The following is a 20,846-nucleotide window of genomic DNA, read 5'->3' as shown; positions in this document are numbered from 1 at the left end:
TAGTAATTTCTCACTTGTTATCAATTCCGCTCATATTCCCTACTGTATAAGAGATGATAGTCTATTTTTCACATTGTGTGAAATCACCGTAACCATACCCTGTTGTGTGAAATCACCGTGACCATACCCTGTTGGGCTCAACTTTGTCAGGTCATCAAGATATTGTGCTGGTGGTTAAAATTTCCTAAAGGAAAGCAATGATCTAAAAGTTCCAACCTCAGGAGTGGGATATCCCCCTTGAATCCTCTGTCACACTTAAAAAGCAGCTTCAATGAAGTATTAGTTTGTAATGTACTGTAGAAGTCCATAGGCACAGTCTACTTATCACTAAATTTTGATGTGTTACTGTTTGGATTTCATTCACAACTGACGTTCACTTACCATAGTAAACTTTTGAAAAAGATGTTCTGAACACATACATTACAACTTCATTTCACCTTTTTAATGTTAGTGAACGGTACAATATTTGTGTTGTTGGTAGTACATGTATATCGCCAAATGTGTGGGCTTTAGGGGATGGGGTACTCCAAAATATTGTGTGAGATGGGGGTGAAATATTGTGAGCAGGCTGATGGTGGGGGAGAGGTACTAAAATTTTATGACACCCCTCCCTCCAGGTCATAAATGACTAACTATTGATGGCGTCCTAAAATTAAAATTGGCACAAGGGATTCACAGAACTATGTGAAGGGACAAATATCACAGCTAAACAGGTTTTTTGGGGGGGTTTTTTTGGTTTTATTTTTTCATTTTTTTTTAATTATTTTTTTATTTTTTTTATTTTTTTTTATTATTATTTTTATTATTTTTTTATTTTTTTATTTTATTTTATTTTTTTTTTTTTGGGGGGGGGGCCACCATGAGATGATTTGCACAGGGTAGGAGCTTAATTATTAGTGTTTCAAGAACTTATTCCCACAAGTCAGAATGCAATTTTTCTGCTGACAGACTTAATGAAAAATTATACCTTTAGTCTTAGCAGATGCATTGCCAGAAAGAGGCCTGTTGTATTAGGATGTTGCAAGAACTGTACAGCTGGATTTTTCTCTAGACCACCCAGTTTTCATTTTTTGTGTCTAACAAATTTATGAAAACAAATAAAACCCCAACAAAATTAAATAAACAAATTGAATTGAATGGGCAAACAATTACAGCCTAGATTATGTTGGTCTAAGAATTGTAATTATTTTGGAGAAAAGTTTGTTGTTAGTTGACTTTGTTGATGTAAGTTTTATTTTACAGTGACTGAAACCAGACATTTCATTGGCTTAGTGTTGCCTTTTATTGCAGTTGTTACATGTATATGCTGCAGTCTCATTGGCTGCTGTTGTTTTGCGTTTTGATTTTTTGTTTTTGGGGGGAAGGTTTGTTATACAGCGACTAGATCCAAGAATCATATTGGCTTAGGTTTAGTATTATCTTTTTTGTCAAAAGATGACACACTTAGATCCTGCAATTTCAATGGCTGAGTGTTTTCATTTTGGTATACAGCTACTAGATACTGCAATTGTATTGACTCCTTGCTGTTGTATTACAGTGACTTAAAACAAACTGCTGTTTAAATTAAAAAGTGAAAGTGACTTGTAAAACTTATTTTTAGATTTAAAATAAATATCAAAAATACATTTCTTGTAATTGATTTCAATTAGATTATTTTTTAATATACAGGAAAGAAACAAAATGTTGAATTATTAAAATATCATAATCAATAGGTTTAAAATTAACAAGTGACATTTGCCTTTTGTTTAATCAGTGAGTTGTGTATGCCCTAGGTGAAAAGAAACTAAATTTACTCAAATGTTTGTTGACTTTTAGCCATAGCCTTGCTGGCTCAGTTCACCTATAACCATGGAAAGACTTTTAAAAAAATAGTCATGGTGGCTCAGTTCACATGTAAACCATGGAAAGACTTTTAAAATAGTTAAATGTAGGGGAAAGTCTGAATTTTACTGAATTTTCTCCTTCTCTGTTGCTATGGTTCCAAGCCCATAACAAACTAAATATATTTTGGTTTAACCAGAATGCTCCTCTTTGTTACCTCAGTCCTTATTAAAATTTTCTAATTGAAAAATTCCATGTAAAAGTGATTTTCCCAATGAACACACACAACATGTTCATGTATTGTTAGACTAACAGTGTTGAAATTCGACATCTTTTGTGTGTTTTGTAAAATATGACCAAATAATCATGTACATTAGTCATATGTGATAAGAAAAATTACATGTCTATGTTGAAACAGACATCAAAAGTAGTATTTCAAAGAGGAAGAAAAAATTGACGATTTATCTCCACTGAAGCTGAAATGATTCTATCAGTTTTCTCATTGTTACTTTTCAATATGAAATCTACATAGATAAATTGCAAGCCGTTTGCTACACTACATTCTCTATGCAGGAAATTTAACAAAAGTGTAGTTTCCTTTGTGCCAATTTCATTTATCATGCAATCTGACTGCGTGTTTTTGTGAGTGCATAGAAATGACAGGTTGTATCGGATGGTTGAGTGTCCTCAACACAGGAAGCAGGAACGATGAATTAGATGTATTGTGTCTGTTATCTGTGTTTACTCATGCTGTTGATAATTTCAACAAGATGGTTTGCAAGGCAGATCTAAATTAAGATGTGATTGTACATGAGTACATGTACTTTTAGGTTTATTTCGTTGTCTGTGGCATACAACACAGACTAGACTGTGAGATACTAGTATATGTTGTCAATTCTGTAGACTGTGAAATATATGGTGTCAAGTCTGCCCTCATAGGTGTAGTGTCTGACGGTGTGGCAAACTAAACGAGTGTTTATATCTTCTACATATTGATGTGATGTTTTCTGTAGCATAGAAGATGGATACAGTGTGAGATAGCAACATCCTATGATACGCTTTTTAAATATGTATAAATTTCTTTCCATGTGTATCTAATGTTCTGACTATATTCATAGAGTGTACTTAAGTCTTACTTTTCCAAATTTTCCAAAGTTGTGTTGGTATTTTCCATGTATTTTCCTCTTTTCTCTAAATTTCCTTTTAGATAGCCTTAAACTTTGTTTGGTTAAATGTTGTGAAGTTAATTTGTCCACTGAATGTTTTACAGTTTTCCTACAAAATATATGTGTAGATTATACATGTATTCTGACTCTGTTTGTGACGGTTACCCCAATCTGTTTGTGACTCAAAATATACACATATAGATGTACATGTATTCCAACCCTGTTGCTATCATCGTACCCCAACCTGTTTGTGACTCAAAATTTGGGATCCACTTCCAAAACATTTTTGAATTTATCATGAATAAAATTTAAAGGGGGGGGGGGGGTGAAAATTGGAACACGTCAAATAACTGATTTTGTAAAAAAAATAATATAAATATTGTAACGAGGCTGAACTCGATTAGTTGCTTGACCAACTATTTTTCAGTCTTTTTCTCTACAGTACAATGTATATAAAAAAACTGCTATGTATTATTATCATTAATTTGAGAATAAATTATTATTATTATTATTATTATTATTATTATTATTATGATGATGATGATGATGCACAGGGCATCTTCCAGTGGCCATATTGTTTGGGATTCTTACAAACGAGAATTTGACACTAAAATTCAACAGGTTTATGTATTTTTTCAAACGTCAATGTTATCCAGATGTATATCTTGGTTTGATGTGTTCTCTAGTACCAATTTGATTCTCTCTCTCTCTGCCCATCATTGTGTAGTAAACATTCACTTGTGTGAGGGGAGGGGGGAACCTGACATGCAACTTCAGTAACTGCTATGCTTCATTGAGCAACAAGGAGAAGCAGAGAAGTAGAGAAGCAAATTGGTATGAGGGAAGAGGTCAAACGAAGACGTACTTTGGGATTGCAAATGATGGAAAACCACAACACTTTTGAGTTTTAATGTCAAACACCCCAAACATATGCATACTGGACATACACAGTGCATGACCCTTGAGTTTTCATTAATGATCTTGATGGCCCAACACTTAACCTTGACCTCAAAGGTTACAAGCTATCAAAAAACTTGCATTCTCTTCATAAATTACGTCAAATTAACAAGAATGGACAAAAATCACCTCTATAATTAATGAATTTTCAGAGTCAGTAAAATATGAATAAAAAATTGATAAATAGATGTTGATAACTAATTTGTGTAGCGGAAGGAAAACAGAATTAAAATTGATTAAAAGCAATCATGTAATAACAAAGCCATTCCAATGTTCCAAAGTGTGTCTTTGTATCTCACAAAGGAAGACAAATAATTTTGTAATTAATCTAGTCACCCAACCATAATATACCATTGTGTAGTTTACCTTGCCATATTTTGCTGCAAGGTATCAGTCAATCATTCCATTCTATTGTTTGTTTTCATATTTTGCTACATTGTATATCTATCAACCATGTCAAGTCAATTGTGTGGTGTTTAAATTGTTACAATGTATCAGTATTTTTTCATTTCCAAGTAGGCTGTCTGAATTCAGAATAAATTATATGAGTGTGTATTCTACTACTATATGCATTAAATCTATTTGTCTTTTTATCTTCAAGAGCAACCTTTTTTTAGTTCTGTGTTTCTCATCATAACACCTTTAAAATGATGGATTCATCAGTTGATTAAAAAAGAAACAGGAAATAGAAAAAAAAAAAGTAATTCTGTATGTACATGTTGGTGATAATTTCAATTCCTAATTGCACTTTTGATAGTCTTGTTGCCCTAGAAATGACAATCATAGTTAGAAGGATACTGTTAAGGTCACAAATTGAGCGATAAATGATCAATTTTACCCAGATATGCACTTGTGGCATTGCCTGTTACCATCAGCACTGTTATAGTTTTTTCTACATGTAATTCAACCACCATTTATGCTGTTGATTTTGTCTTAAAGTTTATCGAATTGCAGAAGGGTCAGTCAGGCCATGAGAAACATAAGAATAAATCGGACCACCCTAATATTACTTTAAGCTATCAAGGTCTAATGAGATCCAATTCTTTTATTTATTTTTTTTTAGTTTTCTCAGAAGTACTTTATTCAACAGATATTATTCTTTGACTTGTATAGCTGTATTGTCATTATTCACTCAGCCAATGCAATAAAGGACTTTTCTGTATTTATTCTAGATTTTCAAAGCTAATGAGTTGCAGTAATTTAGATGAACATGTCATAGATGAATAAGTCTGGAAATCAAGGGAACTAAAGTTTTGTATGAAAGGGCGAAACATGACTAGCGCCATCTAGTGGCAGATGTGCATTTTACTGTCATCTATGTTGGCTTTTTTTTGGAACTTGAGTAGCAGTATATTGATAGATATGCCACAAGCCATTGTTTTCAAAAGCTTTAACTATGATTTTTGAAAATGAAAAATCAATCATTGCAGATTACTGTGAGTTGCCAGTTTTAGTTACCATAGTAAGAGATTAATGCTAAAATAATGTTCAAACTTCATCTACATCAGTCATAATTCATAAACATATATATCATAATTTAATTTATATCAACACCTACATGTAAATTTAACTCAAAATCATGTGTTTTATTACTGAAGTTTGTTACTCCAGTTTCCTCCTACACTAACACTGAAGCGATGAGGGATGGCCCACTTCTTGAGACACTCCAGTTTCCTCCTACACTAACACTGAAGCCATGAGGGATGGCCCTCACTGGACTTCTTGAGACACTCCGATTATCTCCTACACTAACACTGAACCCATGAGGGATGGCCCTCACTGGACTTCTTGAGACACTCTGATTTCCTCCTATACTAACACTGAAGCCATGAGGGATGGCCCTCACTAGACTTCTTGAGACACTCCAGTTTCCTCCTACACTAACACTGAACCCATGAGGGATGGCCCTCACTAGACTTCTTGAGACACTCCAGTTTCCTCCTACACTAACACTGAACCCATGAGGGATGACCCTCACTAGACTTCTTGAGACACTCTGATTTCCTCCTATACTAACACTGAAGCCATGAGGGATGACCCTCACTAGACTTCTTGAGACACTTCTCTTTCCTCCCACATTAATACTGAAGCCATTGGGGATGGCCCTCACTGGACTTCATGAAGCCATTGGGGATGGCCCTCACTGGACTTCATGGGAGATAATTATTGATATGCTGATAGAACTATCCAGTTCCAGTATAAATACAGAATGATATAATAATGCTGTTTTAAATTGTTAGGTTATAAAATTATTAAAATTACATTTTTTCATGGGTTGTTTACGTCTTTAAAAGTTTGAAGAAATGTCATTGACAAATTCACCATAATACAGTATTTGAAGGGTGGGTAGTACATGTAAACATCATTGTTGTGTTTTAGTAAGGCTAAGAATTTTTGCTGGAAAAAACTGAAGACAATCCAAAATTTTAAATCTTCCAAGTTTGATTAAAAATAGAAATGAAAGTGTGTTAATGTTGAAGACCATTCCATTTGAATTGTAGGAATATAGCTAAGAATGAAGAGGGTATTGATCACAGGTGCATCTGGATTACTTGGAAGACCAATCCTGAAGGAGTTTAGCAGTGCATCATGGGAAGTATTTGGCTGTGCATTCACCAGAGCAACAGGTTCTCTGAGAAAAGTTGATATTTGTGACGAGAATCAAATAAGAGCAGCTATGCAAGAATTTAAGGTGTGCATTTCATCATGTTACATTTGTTTCATTTCATCCATAGAGATACTAGCAATATGTAAATGTAAAAAAATATTGAAATATATCATGTAATCTTTTTCCCAGTCATGTATATTTCTAAAGCATCAATGTATACAAAAATGTCAAATTACATAAATAATGGAACACAAAATGTTGTAGAGTTGTAAAAAGAAAGGATGTCAAAATTTCTTTATATAATGATTGAGGGCGCTGTTTCATATTAATTTTTTTTTTTTTTTTTTGCCATAGATGAAGAATAAAAACTTATCATTCATACTGAAATCCAAATAGCATCCACACTATACGGCAAATTACAGATTATCAATATAGCTTAGTTGACCCAAAGTTAGTACTCATTTGGTATAGAACTTGGCATAAAATTTGAAAGCAAGTTTGCAGTAAGGCAAAGTAAACATTTACACCTAAAAATAATGTTTTTTACCCGAGATGTGTTTTGCATAAACATAGTTTTCATTGATGTCGGTCATTTTAATGAATATCATCTTTATTTACACTTTTACCATCTCAAATATTTCGATAAGGTCATTAGAAATATATTGTACTTTTATTTACGACAGCCTACAGTAGTTATTCACTCAGCAGCAGAAAGAAGGCCTGATATTGTAGAGAAACAAGAAGAAGTGACAAAGAAATTAAATGTTGATGCTACAGCCATGTTAGCCAAGCTATGCGGTAAGACTTATTTTGTATGCATATTTACTTGTCACTATCAAAAACATGAACATTGTAAGAGACACCTGCACCCACTTCCAATATTTACCAGGTTGCCGCCTAATGATGCCCAGAGCTTGAAAGAAGTCCTCTATTCCATCTGCTGTAAAACTTTAAAACTTGGACTTGGCAAATAGTAAACACAATTTTTAATGCTATTGTTCTCAGTCATTATTCTGTAGCACTGACAAGCACTTTTAAGTTTTATTTTTAATTGGCTGTATACCTTCAGTTTTACATTGGTGATTTGTGTCTGTACATGTGTCTTGTCTTTTATTACATTTGATGTTTGCCTGGTGTCAAGACAAATTTCCATGTTTTTATGGACAATAAAGTATATCTAATCTAATCTAATCTAATCTAATCTAATCTAATATTTCTCTTTAGCCTATCGCACATCTGGGTTTTTAATCCCTTTTCGGTAGCTGTGAGTGTTACATGATGAATGTTGTGGCCAGGGGAGTTGAATGTTGGGGAACGGGGAAATTATTTTTGGTAGTATTAATTGTTGATATATTGTTGATAAACTGTTGCTTCAGTGTTCTCCCTGTCTCACCCACATATTGTCTTTAGATAATAATAAAATATGTTAGTTATTTGTTCATATGTTAGTGATAAATGGTTTCTTTGTAATATTCTCACATATACCAATGAGACATGCAGTTTGGTAAAAGGAAAAAACTAATATAGCGCCACCTATCAGCATTATCATGGTATACCTTTGTTTATGTCAGCTTAGTTGACAACTTATTCGAAATCGGGGTATATATGTACATTACCACAGTTTCTTTAAAGTAAAAACATCAAATGTCACTCACCAGATAGAAGGAAAGAGTCATTGAATTTTGCACAAAAGTGTTAACACAGTCAGAAGATGATTTGACTAAGCTGAGTGTAGTTGGTAAGAAACAGTAATATCATTGTCATAAAAAAGTTGGCAAATGCCTATGTTGTAATAACATGATTATTTTATCACTATATACAGTACAACTATTGTAATCCGGCAATTACATACAGGAAGCTAGTAATGGTAAAAAACAAAGGGAACCACAGAACTGTATTTTACTTTGAATAAAGATAACTTTGATCAAAGGGAGAATTTACCACAGTGATTTCTCTATTTTCCAAGGACCAAACAACTTCATTTGTGTCAGAAACCTGAGATAAACATGTGATAACTTGTATCAAATTCTCTACAAAGTGCTCAGTGTTATTGTTATTGTTAAGGTTGGGGAACCCTGGTAAGAAAGGGGAGAAATCTTGTAAAGTTGCATAAATTTTCAATTTTAGTGGGGAAACCTGATAAAACACATGGGACTCGGGAGGACTAGACTGCCCTTGGAAAATTACTATAGTATTAAAATTGAATGTGTTTCTGTACTGTTCTATTCATAATTATACAATAACTACTGTAGTTAGCATGGATTCCAGGCTGTCCTGTTCTAAAGGTTATGAAATGAAATGTCCTGTAGTTAGCATGGCTTTGGTGATGTCCACTCTAAGTAACCAATCAGTGTAGACTTGTTAACTCTTAAAGTTAATGTATTATGTATGCAATCAAGTAGAAAGTTCATCTCACGCCACTGACTTGGATGATAGTTTTTTCATTTACTAGTGACAACTCGATTTCAAATGTTGTATTCAGGGTAGTAAACAATCAATCAAACCACTCTAAGTCTTTCAATGTGTTTACAATCTATCTGTCCTTCCTAGATGTCTTAAAGAATGACAGATTAGACCTTTGGATTAATTACTAACAAATGTACCATGTTTATAGGTGTATCATCTTTCCAATATGTGGAGACCTTGAGAGTCTTACTTTTAATTCCTTACATAAACAAATCAGCTAACATCAAGAATTTCTTTGACCAAACTTTGAGGCATCACTCTTTCTCTTCATAAACTTGCCTCCTACAAAATTTTGAACTCAGAAAAGTGTGAAAGGCTATGTAATTGTTATGACAACAATTTCCCTTACAAAAACCACCCATTTTTGTATGTTCATATTCTGTGTATATGTAGCCAGTAGAAAGTATAGTTTCTTTTATCTTTGAATCGGATACCAAAATGTATACAAATGATGAAATGTTATTGTGGTGATGATGATGATGATGATGGTGATGATGATGATGATGATGATGATGATGATGATGATGATGATGATGATGATGATGATGATGATGATGATGATGATGATGATGATGATGATGATGATGATGATGATGATGATGATAACACAGCTGCCACTACCACCGATGACAATGACGACAGTGGTGGTGATGACAACAATGATGACGACACATGATGATGATGACGGTACTTTTGTTGGAATGATTTAAAAAAAAAAAAGTACCAGCACATGCCACTGTCTATAGTATCACTCTACTGTCTATAGTACCTCTCCACTGTCTATAGTACCACTCCACTGTCTATAGTACCACTCCACTGTCTATAGTATCACTCCACTGTCTATAGTACCACGCTACTGTCTATAGTACCATGCTACTGTCTATATTATCACTCCATTGTCTACAGTTCCACTCCACTGTCTATAGTACCACCCTACTGTCTATAGTACCAGTGGACACACACTCCACTGTCTATAGTACCACTACACTGTCTATAGTATCACTCCACTGTCTATAATATCACTTCACTGTCTATATTTCCACTCCACTGCCTATAGTACACCCTACTGTCTATAGTATCATTCCATTGTCTATAATTCCACTCCACTGTTTAATGGAAGCTAGAGCAGCATAAAATAACAAATAAAATCAAACTTAGAAATCTATATTTGACAGTAGTTTGAATATAAACATCCATTGCATAGTCAATCTCTTTCCTATTGTTGTGAGAGATTACCATTAATTCCGGCGAAGTATTCCAGGTATGGAGATTAACAATTACTGCAGTGATCCTGGTATTGATATCACTGGAATGATTGGATTAAAGTCTGGAATGTTCAAGCTAGTATCCATTCCAGTGTCTGTATAGACACATTTTTCCCACATCTTTTCCATTTATCATTTTGTTATCTTTGGTTAGGAATGCAGTGCTGGAACATTTGTTTGGATGACTCCACTGTCAACATACACTGTTCAGTTTAGATGACTCCACTGTCAACGTACACTGTTCAGTTTAGATGACTCCACTGTCAATGTACACTGTTCAGTTTAGGATGACTCCACTGTCAATGTACACTGTTCAGTTTAGAGAGAGATTTGGGATTCAATTTAGATAGAGATTCACTTTTAAAAGGGATTGTGCCAATTTGACATTACGGTAGTTCAGTTCAGTTTTGAAGAGAGGGATTCAGTTTGAAAAAGAGATTTTACTCATTTGAAAAAATTCATCTTTGAACATATTAAGTTGTCAGTGAGATGTTCACTTTAAAAAGAGATGTTGTTAAGTTATTTTGAATGCATAGTACAGTGCAGTACAGTACAGTACAGTTTAGAGAGGCCCCAGATTCAGTTTAGAGAAGGGTTCTTTTGACGAAGTTATTCTGTTTGAGGAGGAAATTGATAGATGTAACTGTAAAATGTTAATTTGTTTAACAAGTTAGTTTTGAACTTTTGGTACAGTTTGGTTTAGAGAGGAAATCACTTTAGAAAGGATCCTTGTTCAGTTTAGAGAAGGGTTTACTCTAAATCCTAGGTTATACTGTTACTGTTACCTGTAACAGTAATTCCCTTTTAGCAATGTATTGACAGAAATACACTGAAAGAAAGGTTATATTAAACTTGTAGTACTTTATCCCCTTTAGCAATATCATGTACTGAATTGTATTTTACAAAAAGAAATCTTCTAAGTGTAATGAGTTTGAATTGTATCCAGATTGTAAACATGAAAAACCTTTTAATGAAACAGACAAGTTGCCAGAATAATGGAAGAGTTTCTAGTAAAAAAAACACTCTCATATATGACCCAACATGTAAGATGAATGGCTGTAATGCACTCCTTCATATTGCTACAGTCTGATTCAAATACAGAGTAAGAGTTTATGAAAAGACTTTAATACTTGCCTACAAGGGCTGGCATATTGTTTTCAAGAAAGCATTACAAAGCCAGACATTCAAATTAATCCGACCTCTGACCCCATTTATGTTGACTTTTAACACTTAATGTTCTACAAGGTTAGCACAAATGAACACTAAAGTAGTTCAGTATGGCTATAGTCATCACACAATGTCTGTGTGTGTGTGTGTGTGTGTGTGTGTGTGTGTGTGTGTGTGTGTGTGTGTGTGTGTGTGTGTGTGTGTGTGTGTAAATGAATTAAAGTCAAAAACCACCTGACCGATTGCTTTGAGATTTGGTGGAGATATTATTTGGGTATCTAGATGAAAATAATCAGTATCAGTGGCTTTCAATTTATGTCCAAAAGATTGATTTTCTATCACAACAGTCAGTCTTTTACAGAGGAAGTCTATGAAGTATGGTTTTATAATTTGTTACATAATCACTTGGTCAAAGTTTATGGGATGTTCCATTATCCTGTAGGGGTGTTGTTATGTTTGAAGTGTATTTCTCTCACTGTATATTATGCGAGTTGTGCACATTGCCATTGGCAGTATTTTGTAAAATTCTTTTGTCGGCTGTGACGTACTTCTTAATATTATACATTATAAGGTGTATTGAATCATCTACAAGTAAACTTGTGCATGTAGCTATACACATAACATTGAAAGAAAATGTAATGAATTTTGAATTTGCTGATATGCAACCAAAAACCAGTACCTTCATCGACCTAGTCTAGTTCCTATACAGTATCATTACAATTTATACCTTGACTCACAGTCTAGTTCCTATACAGTATCATTACGATTTATACCTTGACTCACATAGTCTAGTTCCTGTACAGTATCATTACGATTTATACCTTGACTCACATGTGGTTAGACCACAGTTAGCATCCAGTTCCTGTACAGTATCATTACGATTTATACCTTGACTCACATGTGGTTAGACCACAGTTAGCATCCAGACTATCATCGACCAGAAAATATTGAATTCGATTTGCATATAAAACATGGACATGCTGTGAAAGAATATATGGCTATCACTCTGACTGTGTATGATCTAGCTTGTGCATCGATATACCATATACAGGTCTTTAGGCAAGTCAAACTAACATGGTTTGATTCAATACCAAGCTGTCACCCAAGATGTAAACCTGTCACTTCACTGCCTATGGCTAAAATCAATCATTAATTAACAGACATAGTGTCTTTGTTAAAGTAATTGCCAATCAACAATTTTGTGGAATACAGCTTTGGTTGTATCATGCATGATGAAAAAATGTCCCAGTTGCAGTCATGCTGCACTAACTTTACTTAATGTATTTATTGTCATATTTTTGTATCAATCATTTTTAGGTGAATTTGGTGCATTTATGGTTTATATCAGTACTGACTATGTATTTGATGGAACTTCACCACCATACAAAGAAGACGCTGCAACCAATCCACTGAACAAATATGGTGAAAGTAAACTTGCTGGGGAGAAAGCTACACTAGATAACCACTCAGGTAGGTACCTGGTAGGTAGGTAGGTTAAGTCTTGGTAATACATGTGAAATATACAACACTCTTATGATATAGTATACAACGATAAATCCTGATACATGCACCTGAGAAGTCAGACTTACTATTCATTTTGTGAGGTCATATGTTGTTTTGCATAACTCAAATATCAGGTCATGGGGTTCTCCGTACTTTTCACTCACTCAGATGAAAGGGGACATGTGTTGTTACAATTTACATTGCTACCTCAATATCATTGAATGCATACAGATGTGCATAGTTTATCTTCTGTCAAATAGTCAATGTGTGTTTGTTTGGGTTGGGGGGGGGGGGGGTTCCTGGTATTTTTTCAGTCACTTATTGATAAGACTTTTGAAGAAGGGGAGGGAAAGGCTCAAAAAAATTGCACTTTTCTCTCAGTTGCAAGAAAAGATTGCCTTCCTTATAACAAATTGGAAGAATGCCCCTGACAAAATGTACACTATTCCCCATGAATTTTGCTATTAGTCCACCTGTACTAAATTCTGTGTTTCTCATCGTAACTCCTTAAAAATGGCAGGTCATTGGGTTGGTTGAAAAAATTAAAAAACAGGTATTTAAAAAAGTAACTGAGTGTATGAGTACATGTTGGTGATACTTTCATTGCATAATCATACTTTAACATTCTGAATGACTTAGAAATGACAAAGTCAGGTGGAAACTTGTACCATTTGTTTTATTAAAGTTCCCAAATTTCAGCAATTGATATGATAATTTTTGCTTAGATATGCACTTGTATGGTTGCTAAGTGATGTTGTGACCCTTTCCTAATCCTGCCATAGAGGGCATCTTTTTATTATTTTACCAGGTTGAAGAAATATGAGTTGGGTCATGAGAAACAAGTATGGCCTGTACCCAAATTACAGTACACTTGTTGATTGAATTCAGTCTTAATCAGTGTTAGACAACTGAACAAACTTTGGTAAATTTTATCAAAAATCAATAATATTACCTGTTTTATAGGAACTATTGCCGTTATATTTCATTGTCTTATTTTGTGGGTGATTTACAGAATGTGCAGTTCTACGAATACCAATCCTGTATGGACAGCTTGAATCATTAGACGAGAGTGCAGTTACCACATTATTCAAGTCTGTTCTGGATAGCAGTAAAGCAGCACCTATGAATGACGTACAGATTCGATATCCAACCCATGTCAAAGATATCGCTGTGGTTATTAGAAATCTGGCTGAAGAAAGACTAGAGGTGATTAAAGCGTCTAGACACACTCTCGATGAGTATATGCTAACATTCAATGAGGCATATACAATAAAGTTAAGACTTCAATATCTCTCTGAAAAATCGCTTTCAAAACTTAAACAAAGAAATTTTCAGAAATACCCAATAGAGTAGCGTTCCTATTATGTTATTTTTGACAAATGTTTTCTATTGTCTCCAAATTATTTCTTTGCATAGATGTTTTTATAAGTACTAAGACATGATAAATAGAAAATGAGTTCCTTATATCTACATGCATAAGATTCTACACTAAGGTGATATTTATTCAATTCTTACATTAACCTTTCCGACTACAGTTTTTGAAGTCAAATTAGATAAAAAAATGTCTTTCTTTTATTTGATGTGATGAGATTTGAGTGATAATATCTCGGTAATTATATTGGTCTGTGTTTGTAATGAACATTTAAATCACCAAGTAGTATATGTCTGCATTACACTAATGTATCATTAATGTATCATGTTTTCTCTCCCAGTAGTAATTTCACACACAAAATGATGTGTATGTTAGAATATACAGACAGTATATTTGGATTTGCTGACATTGATATTACCTTTAAAGGGGCTAGTTAGGAGACATGTGGATTATCAAGGATTTTTTCTTTCTTTGTGTAATCATATTATTTGATAGCACTTTATACCAGACAAGTATTATCATTCAAAATAATCCTCTTGTCTGTCTTGCACAAAGCTTTTTGAAAGGTATAGTTTTGCAATGACATCATCTCTTTTAGCCACTCAATCATCTACTTTCACAGTGACATCATCTACTTTCAGAGTGACATCATCTATTTTCACAGTGACATCATCTACTTTCACAGTGACATCATCTATTTTCACAGTGACATCATCTACTTTCATAGTGACATCATCTACTTTCAAAGTGACATTATCTACTCTCACAGTGACATCATCTATTTTCACAGTGACATAATCTACTTTCACAGTGACATCATCTACTCTCACTTGTGTATTGTGTGGATATGTGTATGTATGTATGTGTGTGTGTGTGTGTGTGTGTGTGTGTGTTTTTGTGTGTGTGTTTGTGTGTGTGTGTGTGTGTGTGGGGGGGGGGGGGATATGTCAGAAAAATAGATGTTTTTCCTATAGGGAAATGCCCATTTTCTTGACATACTCCAACATGCACACACACACACACATGCACACACACACACACACACACACACACACACACACACACACACACACATACACATACACATACACATACACACACACATACACATACACATATCCACACAATACACAAACATATACATGCCACCCCACACCTAAACCATTCACACACATACCCACCACCCACCCACCCCCAACACACACATACATCCCCATACACATAACCCTGCCCCCCCACACACACACACACACAGAGACAGTCACATACACACACATGCACCCCAGTCAGTCACAAGTCACTACACAATCACCATTGATCAATCTACTCAACAACCTGAATAGAAAACTTAGCAGCAGAAAGACAAATGAACATTGATCACAAAATAGTAAGTAGAGTTTTAGACAATTTGTGTGAAAGGTGACTTATTGTAGTTACAAGTCAGTTGTATATCAGTTGATGAAAACTTAGTCAGCTGTGACTGAACCATTGACTATCATATCTCATTTATTCTAATCTTACCAATAAATGTTTGGCTTTCTAAAAGTCTAAAAGTCAGTATTTTTGTCTTGTCGCCTGACTTTCTAAAAAGTCTACAACAATAAAGCCTGACTTTTTAACGACAGTATTTTTTATTTTTTAGCACTTTTTATTCTTCATATCACTAAAACTTGGCTTTCAAAATAACCAAATTGTAAACCCCAAGATAAGTCCTAATGAAATAACCAAATTGTATACCCCAAGATAAGTCCTAATGAAATAACCAAATTGTAAACCCCAAGATAAGTCCTAATGAAATAACCAAATTGTAAACCCCAAGATAAGTCCTAATGAAATAACCAAATTGTATACCCCAAGATAAGTCCTAATGAAATAACCAAATTGTATACCCCAAGATAAGTCCTAATGAAATAACCAAATTGTATACCCCAAGATAAGTCCTAATGAAATAACCAAATTGTAAACCCCAAGATAAGTCCTAATAAAATAACCAAATTGTATACCCCAAGATAAGTCCTAATGAAATAACCAAATTGTAAACCCTAGATAAGTCCTAATGAAATAACCAAATTGTATACCCCAAGATAAGTCCTAATGAAATAACCAAATTGTAAGATCCCATCTAACTATCACTAAATTTTGTATCAGTTTACTATAGACATTTAGTTCATTTTATCACTGATATGAGAAAGCATTCACTGTATTTAGTATCTCATCTGACTTCTACTGTATTTTGTGTTGATATAAGGTATCGCCAAAATGAGTAAAATAAATTCTTTACCCTCTGACTACCCCATACAGTATTTTGACAGTTTTAGTTTTAGTCTCCTTAAATGGGATGAGTAGAGTTTATTATGACATCATAAATCTCACCAAGTATGACATCATAAATGTTAGAGTACTCCTAAACACAATTTATGGTTGCCATGACAGCCAAGACTGTGAAAACACTCTATGGTGATAGCAATACAGATATGTTTATTAATAGAATATAGATGGGCATAAAATATTATTTCAGGCATGGCAGTTTGTTCCAGTTATGTGATGATAAAAATGTTGTCTTCTTTTTTAAATCTTGTGCATTAAGATATCAGACATAGTAATTTAATGCCAGGTTGGAGAATTAATTGATGGGGTGTGTGGTTGTACAGGGATTAGGGACAGTCAAGGGTTGGGCTTTGTTTCTACATGCTTAGCTGGTTGTGAAGTCATGATGGCTGAGTTTTGTCATCAAAGACCAACCCAATTACAACATTAGGATTTGGGAGGGTTGGGTTTTTGTTTGCAACAAGCTTTAGCTTCTTGTAATGTCATATGTACTAAGGTTTGTCATTGAAGACTGAAGATTGGTTATCTAGAAATACATATTTTGTTACTTTTTCTAAAGATCTCTCAATTCGACTCTCTGAAATGTTATCAACTCACTAAAATGTTATCAAAATCATCAAAAAAGGGTATAAAGAATGAGTGAAATTGGTCTCTGATGCCCATATGTAAATATTAGTGAAACACTTTTCAAATGTGCATTGATTTTTTAGGATATGTCGTATATATTAATTAAGCTGCCAGCCGTTTTCAAATTAAACTATGGGGAATTTTGAAATTGTGTGGTTTTATTATCAAATAACACAATCTATCAAATTTTTGTCAAAATATAATACTTTTATTGTACCATTATTATACAATGCTGATAATATTATTTGACTTCTAAAATGTAGATTTTCCTGAAGCCATGTTTTTACTAAAGTTTACTTATAGACCCCAATAATAGACAGGTGAAATCAGATAAAATTCACATAACTTCCAGTAGATTTTATACCATAATTTGGATAAGGAACGGTGGTAGAATGACTCGGCAATTTATTTGGATTAAAATTTACCTCTACATTAACATCATAAATTATGACTACTTTTTGCACTAGTTTTGTATCACACTGAGTTTTTGTACTGAACAATATTCTGAAATTATCATTTGATTCAAGTCAACGTTCACCCTTAAGGATTTTGTCGCAGACTAAAGAGAATGTTGTAATAGAGCTTTTGCGGATGGGTGTCAGACTCCAGAGAATTTCCTACTAAATTCTCAAATTAGAAAGATTAGACTAAAGTGATGAGTGGAATGAGTAATGGTTTACTTTCAAATTATCTTATTTCTAAGCTGGATTAAAGGTTTAGCACAGAAAAATGTCACTTGTTTTCCTACAGTTTTGTCTGAAACAAAAACCCAAGTTCCTTGTAGCGGTCAGTGTCTGGTTCACATTCATATGTCACCCTGAATACCTCATGGTGTGTAAATAAAACTTTGAAAAAGTTTTCCATTTATTTATATATATGAGTTGATCCAAATTTCCACAACTTCTGTTGTTAAAGAAAGTATATAATCCAGCAAATACTTTAAAAGGAAGACTTAACCTAGAGGACTGACTTAAATGTACGTGAATGTCATAACAATGTTTTTAAAAGTTCAAACTTTATCACCTAAAGATTTAGCACAGTCTTGTAGAAACTCAGAGTAAAGTATAAATTTTGAATATGAAACATTTACAATAATTAACATTTTAATAACACAAATGTTACAATGTTCTGCTTTGGAATGTTTTACTTGAAGATGTCAACAGAATGTGATTCCAAAACTTGTGATAAAATTTTCGTATATTTTGTTTCTAGGATTTGTCACAGAACATCAGAATGTAATTTCTATATTAAAGATTGCACTAACCTTTGTTCCTTGGTGTCAACTGAGAAATACAAAAATTCTCTGAAAATTAGTCAATTAAAATTTGTCTTGCTTTCCTTTCAGGATTCGTCTATTAAGGGTATCTTTCATTGGAGTGCCAATGAGGTGATGACAAAATACACCATGGCTAAAACAATGACCGAAGTATTTGATCTTCCCAGCGACCATCTTGTTGCCGACAGAGAACCACCAACAGGTACACCCAGACCACACAACTGTCAACTAGATCGATCTAAATTAGAAGGTATTGGTGTTACAACTAAAGATACACCATTTGCAGAAGGTATAAAAGAGGCACTTCAACCTTTCCTCAAGAAATAATGATGACACACTGTTTCACTATTCTACAGTTTAACTATTCAAGACATAATGGTAGGTTTTATGGCTACTGCTTGAATGAGGGACTAAAAATTCACAATCTTTGTTGAATCTTGTACTGAAAATGTGAGGTTTAGAGTCATAATGCTTACTTGCATGCATAAACAAAACATAACTATAAGGAAGGGTGTAGAACAGTGAATTATTAAACTATACAGGGTATGCACATTTGCTATCAGGTTAGGTGGTTTGGGTAAGGGTTAACATATGGAGAGGGATAGGATATACCTCTTAACATACATGAAATTAGCAATATGAACCCCTGGTTGTATATACTGTTCTCACTTGTCCCAAAATAATGTTTTGAAATGAAAGTGAGGCTGGTAATCCCACTCACTCATGTCATACCATCTGACAAACACAACATTTGAGACCGGAAGTTTTGGTTGCTATTGTATAAACCGTCCATCAACTCAATGATATGAATGGCATCACAAAATTACAACTATGTACAACATAAGAAAAATTTATCATTTCCAAGGATTGGTTACTATTGACAACAATGCTTTCGAACAAACAAGCTTTTATACGTGAGAAAAAAATCACTTCTAAACTAAATAAGTTGTACATTTGTATATCAAAAGATAATTTTTATAAGGGGAAAAAATAAGGAATCCTTTGATAGAAGGGAAAAATATATATGGCTGCAGAAAATTATTGGAGAGAGTTCAATTATACTTTATTTGTCAAAGTAGAAATCTGATGTCTATTTTATGGTTATAAATCAAATCCTGAGGTACATAGTTTAACAGCTAGTAAAAGGAATCAGGGGATACTGTAGAACTAATATTTTGCAAATATATTTCTTTAAGAAATGTTGACATCCACTGCATGTAATGGGTTTTATATCATTAAAAGAGGCGATTGTCTTACTATGGTCAAATGAAATAGTTTGTGTGTTTATCATTTTGAAAAAAAGAAGAGTTTAAAACTCCAGAATAGTTAGGTGTTATGAAATGATGAAAAGAGAGAGTTGGTAGGGTAGGAGTCATGTACAGTAGTTGTAGGGTAGGAGCCATGTACAGTAGTTGTATGGTAGCTATCAAGTCATGTATGTACAGTATTTCATTTGACCTTAGAAGATTTTCACACTAGATGCTAAGTCTGATTAAATTGATTTTTATTGGTGAACAGGGTATGATTTGATAAAAATCAGTAAGTTAAAGGGGACATTGGTTACTATTGTTATTAAGAATCAAATTTCCTAACTTCAATGAAGTACAACTCAGTTGATTAAAAGTTTAGACATGATATGATCTATGTTATCACAAATATTTGTATTAACATTTATATGAAGAAACATGGTTGTAACATCTGCAGTTGCCATGGTGATATGGTATGTTTTTCTTATATTCTCTGAAGGGGGAAATAAAACTGGTGTATGAGCTAAAATTTACAGATTTGGTGTTGTCTTCTTTAAAGTTGTAAATGATATTGAATGGATTAGTATTATCATTATTAAAGTTCAATTCCATTCCCTAATCTATTTCCCATGTAACTGAGTTCAATTCCATTGCCTAATCTATTTCCCATGTAACTGAAATTGAATAGGAATGATGTTCAAATCTCCATTCACGGATGACTTACTGATTTTATCTTCTATGACATGATGACATTTGGAAATTATTAGAAGGGAGATACGGTTGATGTCAGTGTCAATAAACAGACAAGAATGCCAACTATAGGGATTACATTAATGTGATGACTTGGTCATTATACAGGTTTTTTTTTCATAATTTGTTTTATTTCCCAGTAATAAGAAACATATCAAGCATAATTAAAGTTGCAAAAAAAACCAGTATGTTGTAAAAATGATAACTTTGATGAAAGAGTCTGTCTTCTGATGACTTGAGGAATCTATTATAGTTGGCAAACTAATAAACAATTGATTCATCAATATTCTATA

At 33.6% G+C, this 20,846-nt stretch overlaps 1 protein-coding gene across 2 annotated transcripts in view; it reads left to right on the top strand.

Annotated features, from left to right (window-relative positions):
• Window positions 1-20,314, top strand: part of LOC144438753 (methionine adenosyltransferase 2 subunit beta-like) — a 23,570-nt gene extending 3,256 nt beyond the window's left edge. For both annotated transcript variants that reach the window (XM_078127909.1, XM_078127910.1), the window contains exons 2-6: window positions 6,446-6,636; window positions 7,236-7,350; window positions 12,768-12,920; window positions 13,966-14,159; window positions 18,626-20,314. In XM_078127909.1, coding sequence (XP_077984035.1) covers window positions 6,460-6,636; window positions 7,236-7,350; window positions 12,768-12,920; window positions 13,966-14,159; window positions 18,626-18,883 — 897 coding nt within the window. In that variant the 5' untranslated portion in view covers window positions 6,446-6,459 and the 3' untranslated portion in view covers window positions 18,884-20,314. The remainder of the gene's footprint in view (window positions 1-6,445; window positions 6,637-7,235; window positions 7,351-12,767; window positions 12,921-13,965; window positions 14,160-18,625) is intronic.
• The last annotated feature ends 532 nt before the right edge of the window (window positions 20,315-20,846 follow it).

This window comes from Glandiceps talaboti, chromosome 8 (genome assembly GCF_964340395.1).
Source record: "Glandiceps talaboti chromosome 8, keGlaTala1.1, whole genome shotgun sequence".
NCBI lineage: Eukaryota > Metazoa > Hemichordata > Enteropneusta > Spengelidae > Glandiceps > Glandiceps talaboti.
This window is presented reverse-complemented; position numbering and strand designations above follow the sequence as displayed.